This window comes from Hyperolius riggenbachi, chromosome 11 (genome assembly GCF_040937935.1).
Source record: "Hyperolius riggenbachi isolate aHypRig1 chromosome 11, aHypRig1.pri, whole genome shotgun sequence".
Classification (NCBI taxonomy): domain Eukaryota; kingdom Metazoa; phylum Chordata; class Amphibia; order Anura; family Hyperoliidae; genus Hyperolius; species Hyperolius riggenbachi.
The window spans coordinates 208,233,433-208,247,597 of record NC_090656.1 but is presented as its reverse complement, the minus strand read 5'-3'; the positions used below and the strand labels follow the sequence as shown (position 1 = coordinate 208,247,597).

At 44.1% G+C, this 14,165-nt stretch overlaps 1 protein-coding gene across 3 annotated transcripts in view; it reads right to left on the bottom strand.

The window, feature by feature from the left end:
* Window positions 1–14,165, bottom strand: part of USH1C (USH1 protein network component harmonin) — a 123,951-nt gene that overhangs the window by 28,990 nt on the left and 80,796 nt on the right. The window contains exons 15-18 of one of the 3 annotated variants that reach the window (XM_068260348.1): window positions 13,835–13,884; window positions 10,800–10,952; window positions 10,339–10,449; window positions 8,359–8,799 (exon numbers count right to left, since the gene is read on the bottom strand). The exons of the other annotated variants lie outside the window; for them this stretch is intronic. Of the exons in view, the coding sequence (XP_068116449.1) occupies window positions 8,359–8,799; window positions 10,339–10,449; window positions 10,800–10,952; window positions 13,835–13,884 (755 nt within the window). The remainder of the gene's footprint in view (window positions 1–8,358; window positions 8,800–10,338; window positions 10,450–10,799; window positions 10,953–13,834; window positions 13,885–14,165) is intronic. 3 annotated transcript variants of the gene reach the window in all.

Below are 14,165 nucleotides of genomic sequence, written 5' to 3'. Positions count from 1 at the left end.
GTCCCCCTCCGTTTACCTGTAAACGGCTCCAGTAAATGAACATGGTGGGTGACCTTTGAACCGGTTGCCGCACATGCGCTGTGTGCTTGGTTGGCTTTGTGACCATGCTCCCCTCTCATCATAATCAATAAGCGACAGGGGCGCTTCAGTGCAAGTGCACATTGATCATGACGAGAGGGGAGTGCGATCACAGAGCCGACCCAGCATGCAGTGCATGTGCGGCAACCGGTTCGAAGGGTGCCGACCATGTTAGAATACTGGAGCCATTTACATGTGAACAGAGGGGGACGCAGCCACAAGGGAGGTGTGGTAAGAGACTGCACACCTTCCCATACACTAACAGTGTCCGATTTTCTACTGGTATACAGCTAGGGCTTATTTTCTGTGGAGGGCTTATTTTTGGGGGAAACAGGGTAGTTCTCCTTCTAAAATGGCGGTTCCATGGCTGTCATGTTGCTATTTTGTGTTTAGTAATGACTCCAATCACATCTGGAACAAGCCAGCAGCCAGTAGAGTCACCTGATCTCCATACTTGTCCACAGGTCTGTGATTTAGAAGGCATTAGAGCAGGGGCCCAAAAAACTTTTTCGGTCAAGGGCCGGGTCAACATAATTCAAACTAATGGGGGGCCGGAGTATACATAATATGATGTAGAAAACATTACATTGAGCATAGGTAGTGTAAACTATTACCTGTTAACACATGTAGCCCTTTTGTTCCCATTTAACCAAAGCAGATATGATGCCCCCAACACAGCATGTGCAAATATTATGCCCCCAATACAGTATGTGCAGATAGTAAAACACCTCTTTTTGCCACACAGTGAAGCATACTCAGGGAGCAACCTGTCGTCCAATTGGACAGCAGTGTCACCTGATGTGGAATTGGATTGGAAGCCAGCGAATGACTGCTTGCTGGCTTCCCTGTGGATTGATGGCACCAGCATTGCTATTCTATGGGCTTGATTCACAAAACGGTGCTAACTGTTAGCATGCTGTGAAATGTGGTTTGCGCGAAATTTTGCATGATAACGGTTATCGCGTGCAAAAATTTAAACGCGAATTTTTGCACACAATAACCGTTTTTCGCGTGAAAACATGTTTTTCACGCTAAACTGCGCGAAAGGCCGTGCTAACAGTTAGCACAGTTTTGTGAATCAAGCCCTATATGCGAGACATCAATATTTAACCACTTTGTCCTCCTTGACGTATAAAAACGTCAAGGAGGACAAGCGCGCTCCCGCGGCCAATCGCGCGCGTGCACGCGCACTCCCGGCCGCGGAGTCGGTAGCCACGGATTCAATGTATCGGACTGGGGAGCCCGATCATTGATTCCTCTCCCCCGCTGAAAAAGCGACAGCTTCTCTCGGAAGCTTCGCTCTTTCTGAAGCTGTGTCCCTCTAAGCGTACATTGTACGCTTAGAGTGACGTCATGTAAAAAAAAATCGAGATTGCCATCTTGTGGCCAAAAAGTAAAACTACATGTAAATGCCCAAAAACATTACAATACACCAATATTTCCCCAAATAAAACACTTTTAAAACCCACCCTCCCAAAAATGCCCACATAAAATGTTTAATAAAAAAAACCCAAAAAAAACCATTACTATAAAAAAAACAAAAACACATAAATATTTACCTAAGGGTCTAAACTTTTTAAATATCTATGTAAAGATGAAATATTTCTCACTTTTTTTTTTATAAGCTTGTAAATAGTGATGTATGCAAAACGGAAAAAATGCTTTTATTTCCAAATAAAATATTGTCGCGATACATTGTGATAGGGACATAATTTAAATGGTGAAATAACCGTGACAAATGGGCAATAACAATACGTGGGTTTTAATTATGGAGGCATGTATTATTTTAAAACTATAATGGCCGAAAACTGACAAATAATGAATTTTTTCATTTTTTTTCTTATTCTTCCTGTTAAAATGCATTTACAGTAAAGTGGCTCTTAGCAAAATGTACCCCCCAAAGAAAGCCTAATTGGTGGCGGAAAAAACAAGATATAGATCAGTTCATTGTGATAAGTAGTGATAAAGTTATAGGCTAATGAATGGGAGGTGAACATTGCTCGGATGCATAAGCTGAAAACGACTGAGATGTTAAGTGGTTAAAGATGTAGTGGACCGCATCTATAAGTAATACATTTTGTGAGTGGGGGGCCGGTGAAAAAGCCTCGGGGGGCCGCATTCGGCCCGCGGGTCTTAGTTTGAGGACCACTGCATTAGAGGAAGATGATCTTCATAGTGGACAGACAAGTCAACAGTGACAAGCAGTGTCCAAATTCCTTTCACTTCAGGGCTAAGTTAATGTAGCTAGTGAGCAGTCTCTGGGGAGAGTTTACTGTACTGGATACAGCAGTGTGTGGCAGACTCACCGACAGACCCAGAAACTGTCCATACCACAGAGTGCGACATCATGTCACCCCAAGCAGAGTCAGTCCTTTCCATAACTCCTCCCCCCTGCCTCAGCACCAGTTATTTATATTGCTATAAAATGTATATCTCACTGTGCATCTCTGGCTCTGTGTGGTGTATCTCCACTGAGGCTGGGTGTTATATGTCACTATATATATAATGTATATCTCGCTGTGCATCGCTGGCTCTGTGTGGTGTATCTCCACTGAGGCTGGGTGTTATATGTCACTATATATATAATGTATATCTCGCTGTGCATCGCTGGCTCTGTGTGGTGTATCTCCACTGAGGCTGGGTGTTATATGTCACTATATATATAATGTATATCTCGCTGTGCATCTCTGGCTCTGTGTGGTGTATCTCCACTGAGGCCGGGTGTTATATGTCACTATATATAATGTATAGCTCACTGTGTATCTCTGGGTCTGTGTGGTGTATCTCCACTGAGGCCGGGTGTTATATGTCACTATATATAATGTATATCTCGCTGTGAATCTCTGGCTCTGTGTGGTGTATCTCCACTGAGGCCGGGTGTTATATGTCACTATATATAATGTATATCTCGCTGTGCATCTCTGGCTCTGTGTGGTGTATCTCCACTGAGGCCGGGTGTTATATGTTACTATATATAATGTATATCTCGCTGTGCATCTCTGGCTCTGTGTGGTGTATCTCCACTGAGGCCGGGTGTTATATGTCACTATATATAATGTATATCTCGCTGTGCATCTCTGGCTCTGTGTGGTGTATCTCCACTGAGGCCGGGTGTTATATGTCACTATATATAATGTATAGCTCACTGTGTATCTCTGGGTCTGTGTGGTGTATCTCCACTGAGGCCGGGTGTTATATGTCACTATATATAATGTATATCTCGCTGTGAATCTCTGGCTCTGTGTGGTGTATCTCCACTGAGGCCGGGTGTTATATGTCACTATATATAATGTATATCTCGCTGTGCATCTCTGGCTCTGTGTGGTGTATCTCCACTGAGGCCGGGTGTTATATGTCACTATATATAATGTATATCTCGCTGTGCATCTCTGGCTCTGTGTGGTGTATCTCCACTGAGGCCGGGTGTTATATGTCACTATATATAATGTATATCTCGCTGTGCATCTCTGGCTCTGTGTGGTGTATCTCCACTGAGGCCGGGTGTTATATGTCACTATATATAATGTATATCTCGCTGTGCATCTCTGGCTCTGTGTGGTGTATCTCCACTGAGGCCGGGTGTTATATGTTACTATATATAATGTATATCTCGCTGTGAATCTCTGGCTCTGTGTGGTGTATCTCCACTGAGGCTGGGTGTTATATGTTACTATATATAATGTATATCTCGCTGTGCATCTCTGGCTCTGTGTGGTGTATCTCCACTGAGGCCGGGTGTTATATGTCACTATATATAATGTATATCTCGCTGTGCATCTCTGGCTCTGTGTGGTGTATCTCCGCTGAGGCTGGGTGTTATATGTCACTATATATAATGTATATCTCGCTGTGCATCTCTGGCTCTGTGTGGTGTATCTCCACTGAGGCCGGGTGTTATATGTCACTATATATAATGTATATCTCGCTGTGCATCTCTGGCTCTGTGTGGTGTATCTCCACTGAGGCTGGGTGTTATATGTCACTATATATAATGTATATCTCGCTGTGCATCTCTGGCTCTGAGTGGTGTATCTCCGCTGAGGCTGGGTGTTATATGTTACTATATATAATGTATATCTCGCTGTGCATCTCTGGCTCTGTGTGGTGTATCTCCACTGAGGCTGGGTGTTATATGTCACTATATATAATGTATATCTCACTGTGTATCTCTGGCTCTGTGTAGTGTATCTCCACTGAGGCTGGGTGTTATATGTCACTATAATGTATAGCTCACTGTGTATCTCTGGCTCTGTGTGGTGTATCTCCACTGAGGCTGGGTGTTATATGTCACTATATATAATGTATATCTCGCTGTGCATCTCTGGCTCTGTGTGGTGTATCTCCACTGAGGCCGGGTGTTATGTCACTATATACTGTATAACTCACTGTGTATCTCTGGGTCTCCCTGGAAGCTACTTAAATAACTGTAGAATGTATAGATTGCTCTGTATCTGTGGGTCCGTGTGGTGGAAGCCATTTCACATACATTTCTATATAGAATGTATGGATCACTCTGCATATCTTGGCCTGTGTGGTGCATCTCTTTGAGAGCTTGGTGTTACATTACTATATAATTATGGTACGTCTCCCTCATGAGTTTGGTGCTGTAAGTCACCATATACAATGTATACATTGCTCTGTAATTCTATGTAGTTCTGTGCGTCATATATTCCCAAGAGGCCAGTGGATATACAGTATATCACCACAGTATATAATGTACAGAATGCACTGTATCTCCGTGTAGTGCATGTCCTGGGGAGCTGGGTGTTATAAATCACTATAACATACAACTTGCTCTTTATCTTTTCATAGTTTATCTTCCCCAGGTGGCAGGTCTTATAAAGCGATCATTATGTTAAATGCGGATATATGTCTTTGTATGGCCTCTCCTGTTATGATTGTCTCACACAGTGCTTCACTATGTGAATCTGTATTGATGGGCCCATTTGCTGCACCTGTTCTGCTCGCTGCGGCCCGGGTCCCTCGAGGCCTGATGGGATATAATATAGACCCATTTATTACAGTAAGAAAAACATTCTGTGCAGGAGATAAACAGCTTCTCTATACATCAGGGCCCTTTTCCACTGCGATTCAGCTAGATCGCAAAACGCTAGGGATTTTTAAATGGCTAGGTTTTGCAATCAACATAGGAATCACGGTAGGTATTTTCCACTAACGTGATTCAATTTTGTCCAAAGCGATCGCGTTCGGGAGCAATTTTTACTGTGATTTGGCAATGCAAGCGCACTGCATATGCAAAATTGCGATCGCTTTAAAAACGAGTGACAAAACGCAATCGCTAGCGTTTAGCGATTGCTAGTAGAAAAGGTTTCTTACACTGCGATACCCGCCTGCAGACAGATGAACAGCAACCCCCAGGGGTAGGCCAGAGGCCTAGGCTTCTTCTCAAGTAGTTGGGCATACTGGTATCTGCAGTGCATCTCCCACTGAAGGGCCAGATTTACATCTCGTCAACCTATAGGCACAGAAATTCTGCCGCCCCCCCCCCCCCTCTGCTGAACCCGCAAATCCCAACTCAAATGCAGGTTCGCCAACCAAACCGCACTGCTAATGTGTTGAGTGCTCCTGTTCCCTGGCTGGCCCAGCCGTCCTTTCTCACCCCCTTCCCCTGCCCACCATTCTCACACTCACCATAGAGATGGATTATGATGTAATGGAGACCAAGGGAAGGTAGTTCATTTGGCGCCCCCTTGTGTTCCTTTCGGAAATCTGAAATAAAAAGAGGCCAGAGAAGGTGGCCCCCTTGACACCCACTAGGCCCCAAGCAACTGCCTAGGTTGCCTGGTGGATGATCCTGCTCTAACTTAGCATACTGAATCCGTTCCATCCAGCCCACCCATTCAGCTCTATATTCTCCAGGGCGGTGACATCACCACGGCTCCAAGACGGTGAGTGTGGGTTCTTCAGACATGACAGCTTAGTGGTTGTCAAGGGGCCCACTTGTCACCTTCTCTGGCCTCTCACCACACTGGTGCCTCTAGGCTCATGCATAATACTGATAGAAGCCTTGCCACATTCTGGTCCTCGTAGGTCATCTGTCACTGCACATCTGGGCATTTGTTTTCTGTGCTGGTGAATGTGGAATCTTTTCATGAGAAAATGTATGCATGCTCAAACACCAAGTTTAACCCTAGCAAGTCTGGCTTTGCAAGTCTGGCCTAATTGGCTATTCATGAGGCAATGCTCATGCAAATATGCATTTGCTTTTGCATGCCAAACTATGCAGGGTTTAAAAAGCAACACCACAAAGCGGGAATTCGTTCATACTACATTAGCACTATCCAGGAGCGCCAATTCCCGCAGGGCAACCGCTTTGCGGTGTTGGTTTTTGACTCTGCATATTTTGGCATGCGAAAGCAAATGCATTTTTGCATGAGCATTGCCTCATGAACAGCTAATAAGGCCAAATTTGCAAAGCCAGATAAGTCAGGTGTTCACTTAGTGTTTAATGCACACATTCAATTCTTTGTGTAAGCATTTCATTTCTATCCCCCCTTTGGAGGCGGGCGGTGGATGGCTTGTTCTAGGTGGTGTGAGCCCTGGAGTGAGCTGTCTGCGCCCGTCCTCCCCCCCCCCCCCTTGGAGTGCTGCGTGTGAGTCAACCTCGAGCTCTACAAGCTTGGGGTGACCCATGCTTCACTCATTTCTCATGTGGTGCCCCCAAGTCATGCTCAGCAGCAGGATGCAATGGACGTTAAGGTAAGTGCCTGTTTTTAATTTAGGAGGCGGGTGCGGACGGCCCTCCCCGGCATTGGCCACGCTTGGGGGGTCGCCTGCGCCCCCCAGCCTCCTCCTCTGGGGTGCCGCTGTGGTTCCCAGGCAGTGAGAGAGCTTGGGGCCCCCCTGTTGTATGGGGGCATTGGGAAGCCTCCCCGTGGCATTCCTGGATAGTGCTAATGAAGCATGAACTAATTCCCGCAGGGCAACCGCTTTGCGGTATTGTTTTTTGACCCTGCATAGTTTGGCATGCGAAAGCAAATGCATTTTTGCATGAGCATTGCCTCATGAATAGCCAATAAGGCCAAATTTGCAAAGCCAGATAAGTCAGGTGTTCACTTGGTGTTTAATGCACACATTCAATTCTTTGTGTATGAATGTGGAATCTGATTGGTCATGTTGTGACTGTGACATTAATAAAAAGATGGTATATACAGCGAGTGAACTGCATTGTATATGTCTGATGTAAGGACCCTTTTAGCCAAAGGCTCTGAACAAGCATCCAGGGGCACAGAAGCGACGATCAGGATGAGAAACCAGCCTAATGGTGGCCATACACGGTACAATTTTTTCATACAATCTTACCATTTCTATGTAATATAAGGGAACTGCCTAAATTATCCTTTTAGTATATTCACTTAATTTACCCTTATACTACATAGAAATGGTAAGATTGTATGAAAAAATTGTACCATGTATGGCCACCATAAGGCTTGTCCCCACTTTGTGATTTTGTGTGCAATTCTTCCGATGGCCGGTGATTTTTTTGAGCAACGAGCAATCGTTTCCGTGGTCTCGTGGAATAGGTATGAGTGTGTGAATAGGTAAACAATGCTTTGTGACGCTCAGTGATAACGACTGTCACAGTGGATTGGATCTTTAAGATCCCAGACGACTCCCATGCAAAGTGCCAGGATCGTTTGAACTCTCGTTCGCCCGTCGTGTGCCTGCGCGCGAGCCTGCAGGAAGATGGATCAGGAAATGCTCGGCATTGGGTGACATCACTGTGATCCATCTTCCTGCGTCTTCAGGTGAGTATTCAGCATTAGTGTTGGACAAAAGACATCCTGGTGGTCTCAAAAGTTTCAACTCATTGTCCACTAATTCCTAAATTACGAAAACTGACTATTCGTGTACTTTTAGCCCTCATCTTTGCAAATGACCTTCAAATCGGGGTGAGTTGGTCCATGATATTTAGACAAATTTCAAAATGCAATAAAATCTACTAACAGAAGTTGCACAATATAGATATTTTGGTGTAATTTGTTGTAATTATTTCCCAATGAGCAATAAAAATAAGCTTGCCTATCTTGTGATTTCACTGTACTGGCATTTTCCCATCCATGCAGCTTATTTACTGAATATTAACGGTCATAAATTGTAACTATTTAGTGCTGATTTTTAAGCTGCAGCTAAATTTCCACATTACTGAATCACGTACATATTAATCTGACGTAGTGAACCCCGACAGAATGTTTGCAATAAATACTCAAACCATGAATTTGTTTCCTACATGAATTAACTTCTGTTTATAGACGGTACCTTTGGGCTTGGTGGATAACTGGGTTCTGGGTTGGAAGGCCTCAGGGGAGATCGTCCTCTGTAGTTCTTCAGTTCATCTGAAAAGGGCAGTGGAGGCCGGCCAGATCCTCCAGGAGGTGGAGATGGTTGAGTAGGGAGGTGCATCCATGTTGGTTGCATAGGGGTTGACCAGGAGGAGGTTGAGGGAGCTGGAGGAGCACTCTTCCTCATCATGGTGATGTTGGGTGAAGCAGACGTGTGTGCAGGGTGGGATGTGGGCATTCCACGGGGTGATGGAGGAGGAGGTGCCATCCGTTTTACAGGGCGACTGGACTCCTCCAAGTGAACCTCATCCAAATCTGTGGTGTGAAGCTGCAGGCCTCCAACAAATCTCCTGACAGGTGCAGCAGGTGGAACAGATGCTGGAGGAGATGCTGTGACCACTGGACGTGCTGATGACCCCTGGATCCAACAACAAGCCATGCAGAGTTCAATACTACACAGACTGATTGATCGAATAAAGGATGATGCAAGGCGAAGAACACCTTCAATCTAAACAACCAATTATGTTACAGGAGGATTAAAATGATCTACTCTGTAGAAGATTGAAAGTTTAAATTGAGTAGAAGTTCAGTTCACACATAAGAAAATCTGGCTCAGTGTTCAAAGAGGACCTGTATACCCAGCAGAGAACAGTGGTGGTGGTTAATTTATCTCTATGCAACTGATGACCTAACTGGGACATGAGGAACAAAGTGCCCAGTAAGCCAGCGGTGTCATTGTTTCTTAGCTGTTCCATTAGAGCAAGTAGAACTATAAAACATCCACCAACGCAGGACACTGGCTATTTCCACAGAGGAAGCAGAGCTATAGCCATAAGGCCTCTTGCACACTGCAAGCAAATCAGATTCAGATTCAGATTTTTAATCTGTTTTTACATCCGATTCCGATTCAGATTTTTAATCTTAACTGCATGCTGCGTTTTTTGATCCGTTTTTCTGTTGAATGTATTCAAGGAAAATCGGAATCGGAAACGGAATCGGAATCGGAAAACGGATTTGCAGTGTGCAGGGAGCCTTAAACTGCATTATGGCATTCTATAACTGCTAGATGGGAGAAGCTGATGAGTGGAGATATAATAATAATAATCCTAACATTTGCATTTTTCTCTATGATGAACTCAAAGCACTCAATAGCTGCAGCCACTAATGGAATATTCAAGAGACCACCCTGCAGTGGGAGTCTTGCCTAAGGACTCTTTATTGAATGGGTACTGACCCTTAACCGGGTCTCCCATGTCAAAGGCAGAGCACTTAAAGTGACTCTGTAATAAAAAATTGAGCCTTATTTCTTCTATCCTATAAGTTCCTATGCCTGTTCTAATGTGGTCTGTCTTACTGCAGCATTTTCTAGTTGCACTGTCTCTGTAATAAATATTATCTTCTTTCCTCTGTCGGCTCTGTCAGGCTCAGGCTGGAATGTGTGGAATGTGCAGCACTGCTTGTCATTGGCAGAAGCTTTACACACCCTCTCCAAGCTCTACATGAGTCAGACAGTAAGCTGTTCACAGCCTATCTGGTTAGAAGCCTTGTCTTGTTGGTAAACACTGCCTAAAACTGTTAATTACAAGCCAGGATTGCAGCAGGGAGTGGCAGAAACTGCACAGAGGGGCCCAGGAGGACATAATGAAGAGAATGGTATGCTTTTTATTGTAAGAATTTTAGAGTACAGAGTACAGATTCTCTTTAACTAGTACACTATCCACCATTACAGCCATACCACACAGATGAGTCCCTTGAGTCATAAAACTTGAAAAATAAGAAAATTCAAGAATAGAACCTTGGTTACGCTTACAATACACCATCAGGAAATGCACAATAGCAATACACAACTATCTCATGTCTATACATTCAATACATATTTAACTTTATACCAAATGAAAATGGTAACACACAAGAGTCAATCGTCAAGAACAGTAGTCATCGAAAAGAAAGCCCTTACCTCGTGTGCATCATTTTCGGAAATCTGCTCTAGTCTGGTCTGACATAATCTCTCCACCCAATGTTGAACCTTCTCTGACTCCTCCAGATCCTCCCGTTCTGTTTCTGACACCTGGTCACATGACAGAGGGTTAGTGACAAACAGTACAAGTGATGCCAGTGTTGACGCAGAAACACAACATAACACAATATAATTCTACAGAAGACCATTTTATCAATTAGAATTGTAACCCTCCCCCCGTAGAGAGAATTCTAGAGGACATACTGTATATACACCCCAGTAAGAGCACATATGATCTAATTCTATAGACAAAAGGTAAGATCAGCTAATTGCACATACTTGGCTTTTAGTGTAACACTGCTGGTTGGGCACCTCCAACTTGTAGACTTTGCTATAGCCTCCATATTATTGGAAAGCCCTGAGCTCTCTCCCCCCTGCTATGTAGTAAAATGGACAGTTACCTCTTGTACCAGACGGTTGATCTTCAGTTGCTTTTCCTTCTCCATCATTTCTTCCTTTTCTTTGGCCAACTTCTGCTCAAATTCCATCTCCTTCTTACTCTTCTTCTGCTCAAATAGACTCTCTGCCTTTGACTTCTTCCGTTCCTTCCCCTTCTACAAGGTGAAGTTTGAGGGTGAAGACCCCCACAAAATTGGACAGACAGATATTGGTAGCTAGGGAGAGGATTCAGTTCTTCCCGTGGGAGGCACTAGTGTTCCTCACTGCACAGGAAATACGTTTTACTGACCCTTAGCTACAACATCTCCATCTTCTGTCCATGGATCTAGGATCGCACCACTGCAAATTGTTATGGTTACCCTACTACACCACACAGCAAACTCACTGCAAACCACAAGAAGAAACCATTACAAACACCTCATTATGTGTGATGGCCAAGCAGACTGCAGTATCCAACGTATTTCACCAAAAGAAAAGAAGCAAGTGGTCGGCACTACGAAACACTAGAATGGCAGCTGCAGTATAACCCGGGAAAGACAAGCTTAGTACCATCAATGGCTCAATGTCGCGTACTCATTGGGCTTGATTCAAAAAGCGGTGCTAACAGTTAGCACGCTGGTGAAAAGCCCTTTATCCCGCCTAAACTCAGTTTAGGCGTGATTAAGTTTTGGCGTGATAAGTTTAGGTGTGATAAGTTTAGGTGTGACAAGTTTAGGCGTGATAAGTTTAAGCACCAACTGGGTTAGCACCGCAGTGCACAGCTGATCCAAAGTTTTGCGCTAGCAAAGTCTGGTGCACTTCGCATAGAGTTTAATGGCGCTGCTTTGCGTGCGGGACTTTGCGTGCGATCTAAACTTATCACGCCTAAACTTATCATGCCTAAACTGGCTTTTCACCAGCGTGGTGCAATGGTTATCACGCCTAAAGTCTCTAACTGGATTAGCACCGCTTTGTGAATCAAGCCCATTAGATATCCAAGCAAACAGAATACAACATGGTTGAGCCTCAGAAGAAGCACCGCCGTGAGAAACGGTCTTTAGGCTTCCCGAATATCAACCTGCACCTCGGGCCATCCATTTCACCTATGGTAGGACTGTATTGTTCCTTATGAACTGTCTGCTGCATGCATGTTTGTGAACACAGCCTTATATGGATTAATTGCAATTTATATACCGCAGTGCCGGACTTCCTTTTCTATTCTGTTTGCTTGAGTATGCAACTTATGCTTCCGCAGGTGGCAGGAGAGACTTTTGGGTGTGATTTTACACTATTCCCATTATCTACGCCCTAAAACAGTCATCGCGCTAATAAAATCGCCTCTCCTGCCTCTAAAGCTGTACACTCTAATCTGTCTTACTCTTTGTTCTTGGTTTCTCTTCCTCTAAAGCTCTCTCCTTACCCTGCCCACCACTCTTCCTCTGCAGCTCTGTCCAAACTCTTCACTGCCCTCTCCTTCTGCACCTCTGCCTTCATTAGGCCCCCCACTTGTCATTCTGTATTTACTCTCTTTCCCTGTGCGCTACACTTTACATTTGCAGCTCTATTTTCACCATGCTTTCCACTCTTCCTCTGCAGCTGTCCTCAATCTTCCTCTCCCTCTAGTCTTCACTCTGATCTCAATTCCAATTCTCCCTCCTAAACGCTATTCTTACCCTGCTCTCCACTCTACATTCATATGTCTTCCAATCTTCCTCTGCAGCTCTGCCCTCACTTAATTTTTACGCTTTCTCCCCATTCTGTCCTCCATTCTACCTCAATGAAAAGCAAGAACAGGTTTGGGTAAGCACCACCAATGTAAGACACCTCTTTATTAGGCTTGGTAATACTTAGAATAATTTATGCAGAAGCATGTGATCAGTTGATAGATTTGTCAGGTTTTGATTTGCTGTGATGATTTCCTGGTTTAACACATGAGCATGACCAGCAAATCAGAACATTATAAATATATCAGCTGATCAAGTTCTCCTAAGCAGTGCCACCCTAATCTTTATTAGAAAATATTAAAAGTCCATCAAGAACAGAGGTAAAAAGTCAGCTTACCTAAGACTGCCTCTGCGGAATGGGAAAAAGCCCACGCGTGGCAGTGGTGGAGGCAGAAATGACGAATATATCTAATCGCACTGAATTGACGCAGGCTAGCTGGTTGGCAACTCAGCATCAGTACCAAAGTCTTCTAAAGAAAAAAGTTAACCAAAAGCGGTTATTTACCAAACAGGCCTTCTTTGATGAATGAGATCAGAGGGGACACTTATTGGCAACCATTGTGAGAGCGCAGCAGGGTCATAACTTTATTGCAGCGCTTCAAACCCCAGCCGACCCAGTGGTTAACGACACAGAAGGAATTATTTTAGAATTTCGAAGATTTTACTTGGATTTATATGTATCTAGAATGTCATGTACTCCTGAGTTAGAGACCTTTATACAAGTTATCCTCCTTGCAGCGCTGACACAGGAGGACAGGAAATTATTAGAAGCTCCCATTGTACTGTAGGAATTAGAAATTGGGGTAGCTTCCATGGCAAATAATAAGGCCCCTGGAGCAGACGGCCTCCCTTTCCGAAACCTATAAACACTATGAGGAATCCATATTCTGCTTCCACAATTGCTTGGCGATTCATGCTCATGAGCTTAAAAAAAAGCTTGTCCACCTTGGTTCTTGATGGACTTTTGCTATTTCTAATGGAGGTGGACAAGCTGGCTTTTTATCTCTGTTCTTGATAGACTTTAAGGAGCTTTTTTACATTGGTGCTGCTCATCCAAACTCACTGGCACTTCGAGTGGTGCAGGGACTGCAGGTCTTAGCAGTACTTGGTCTCCTTGCATGAGCCCCTATCCTCTGTTTGCTTCATTCTCTCTCTGCAGCTCACGTCAGACGTGCAGAGCAGTGCACTATGGGAAGACTTCTTATTTTCTGCAGATCAAAAAAACTATGGATGTATGTAGAAGAAATACACAGCACTAGGACACTTCCCAGACATGAACATGTCTATGGATAGTGCACACAACATGCAGATAATGTACATGGCACACGCCATACCTTCTTAAATGTTGGGAACTTCCCCTCATAGCGATAGAACCAGGCAAATGCTGAATAAGAACACAACAGAGTCAGGAAACATAATCACCATCCGGAAGAATTTACGGGATACAGACTGGTGAAAAACATTTATTGTGAGGAATGTCACACACATGGCAACAGAAGACGTCACATGGTAATCACAAATGTGGACACATGTACTTATTACAGAAGCATGTTTAAGTGGCATCCATCACAGACATACAATTACTATTGCTGAGCAGAGAATGTAATGTAGATAAACCTGGTTTGGATTGAAATATTCTCATCTACATTACACCTACATGTATAT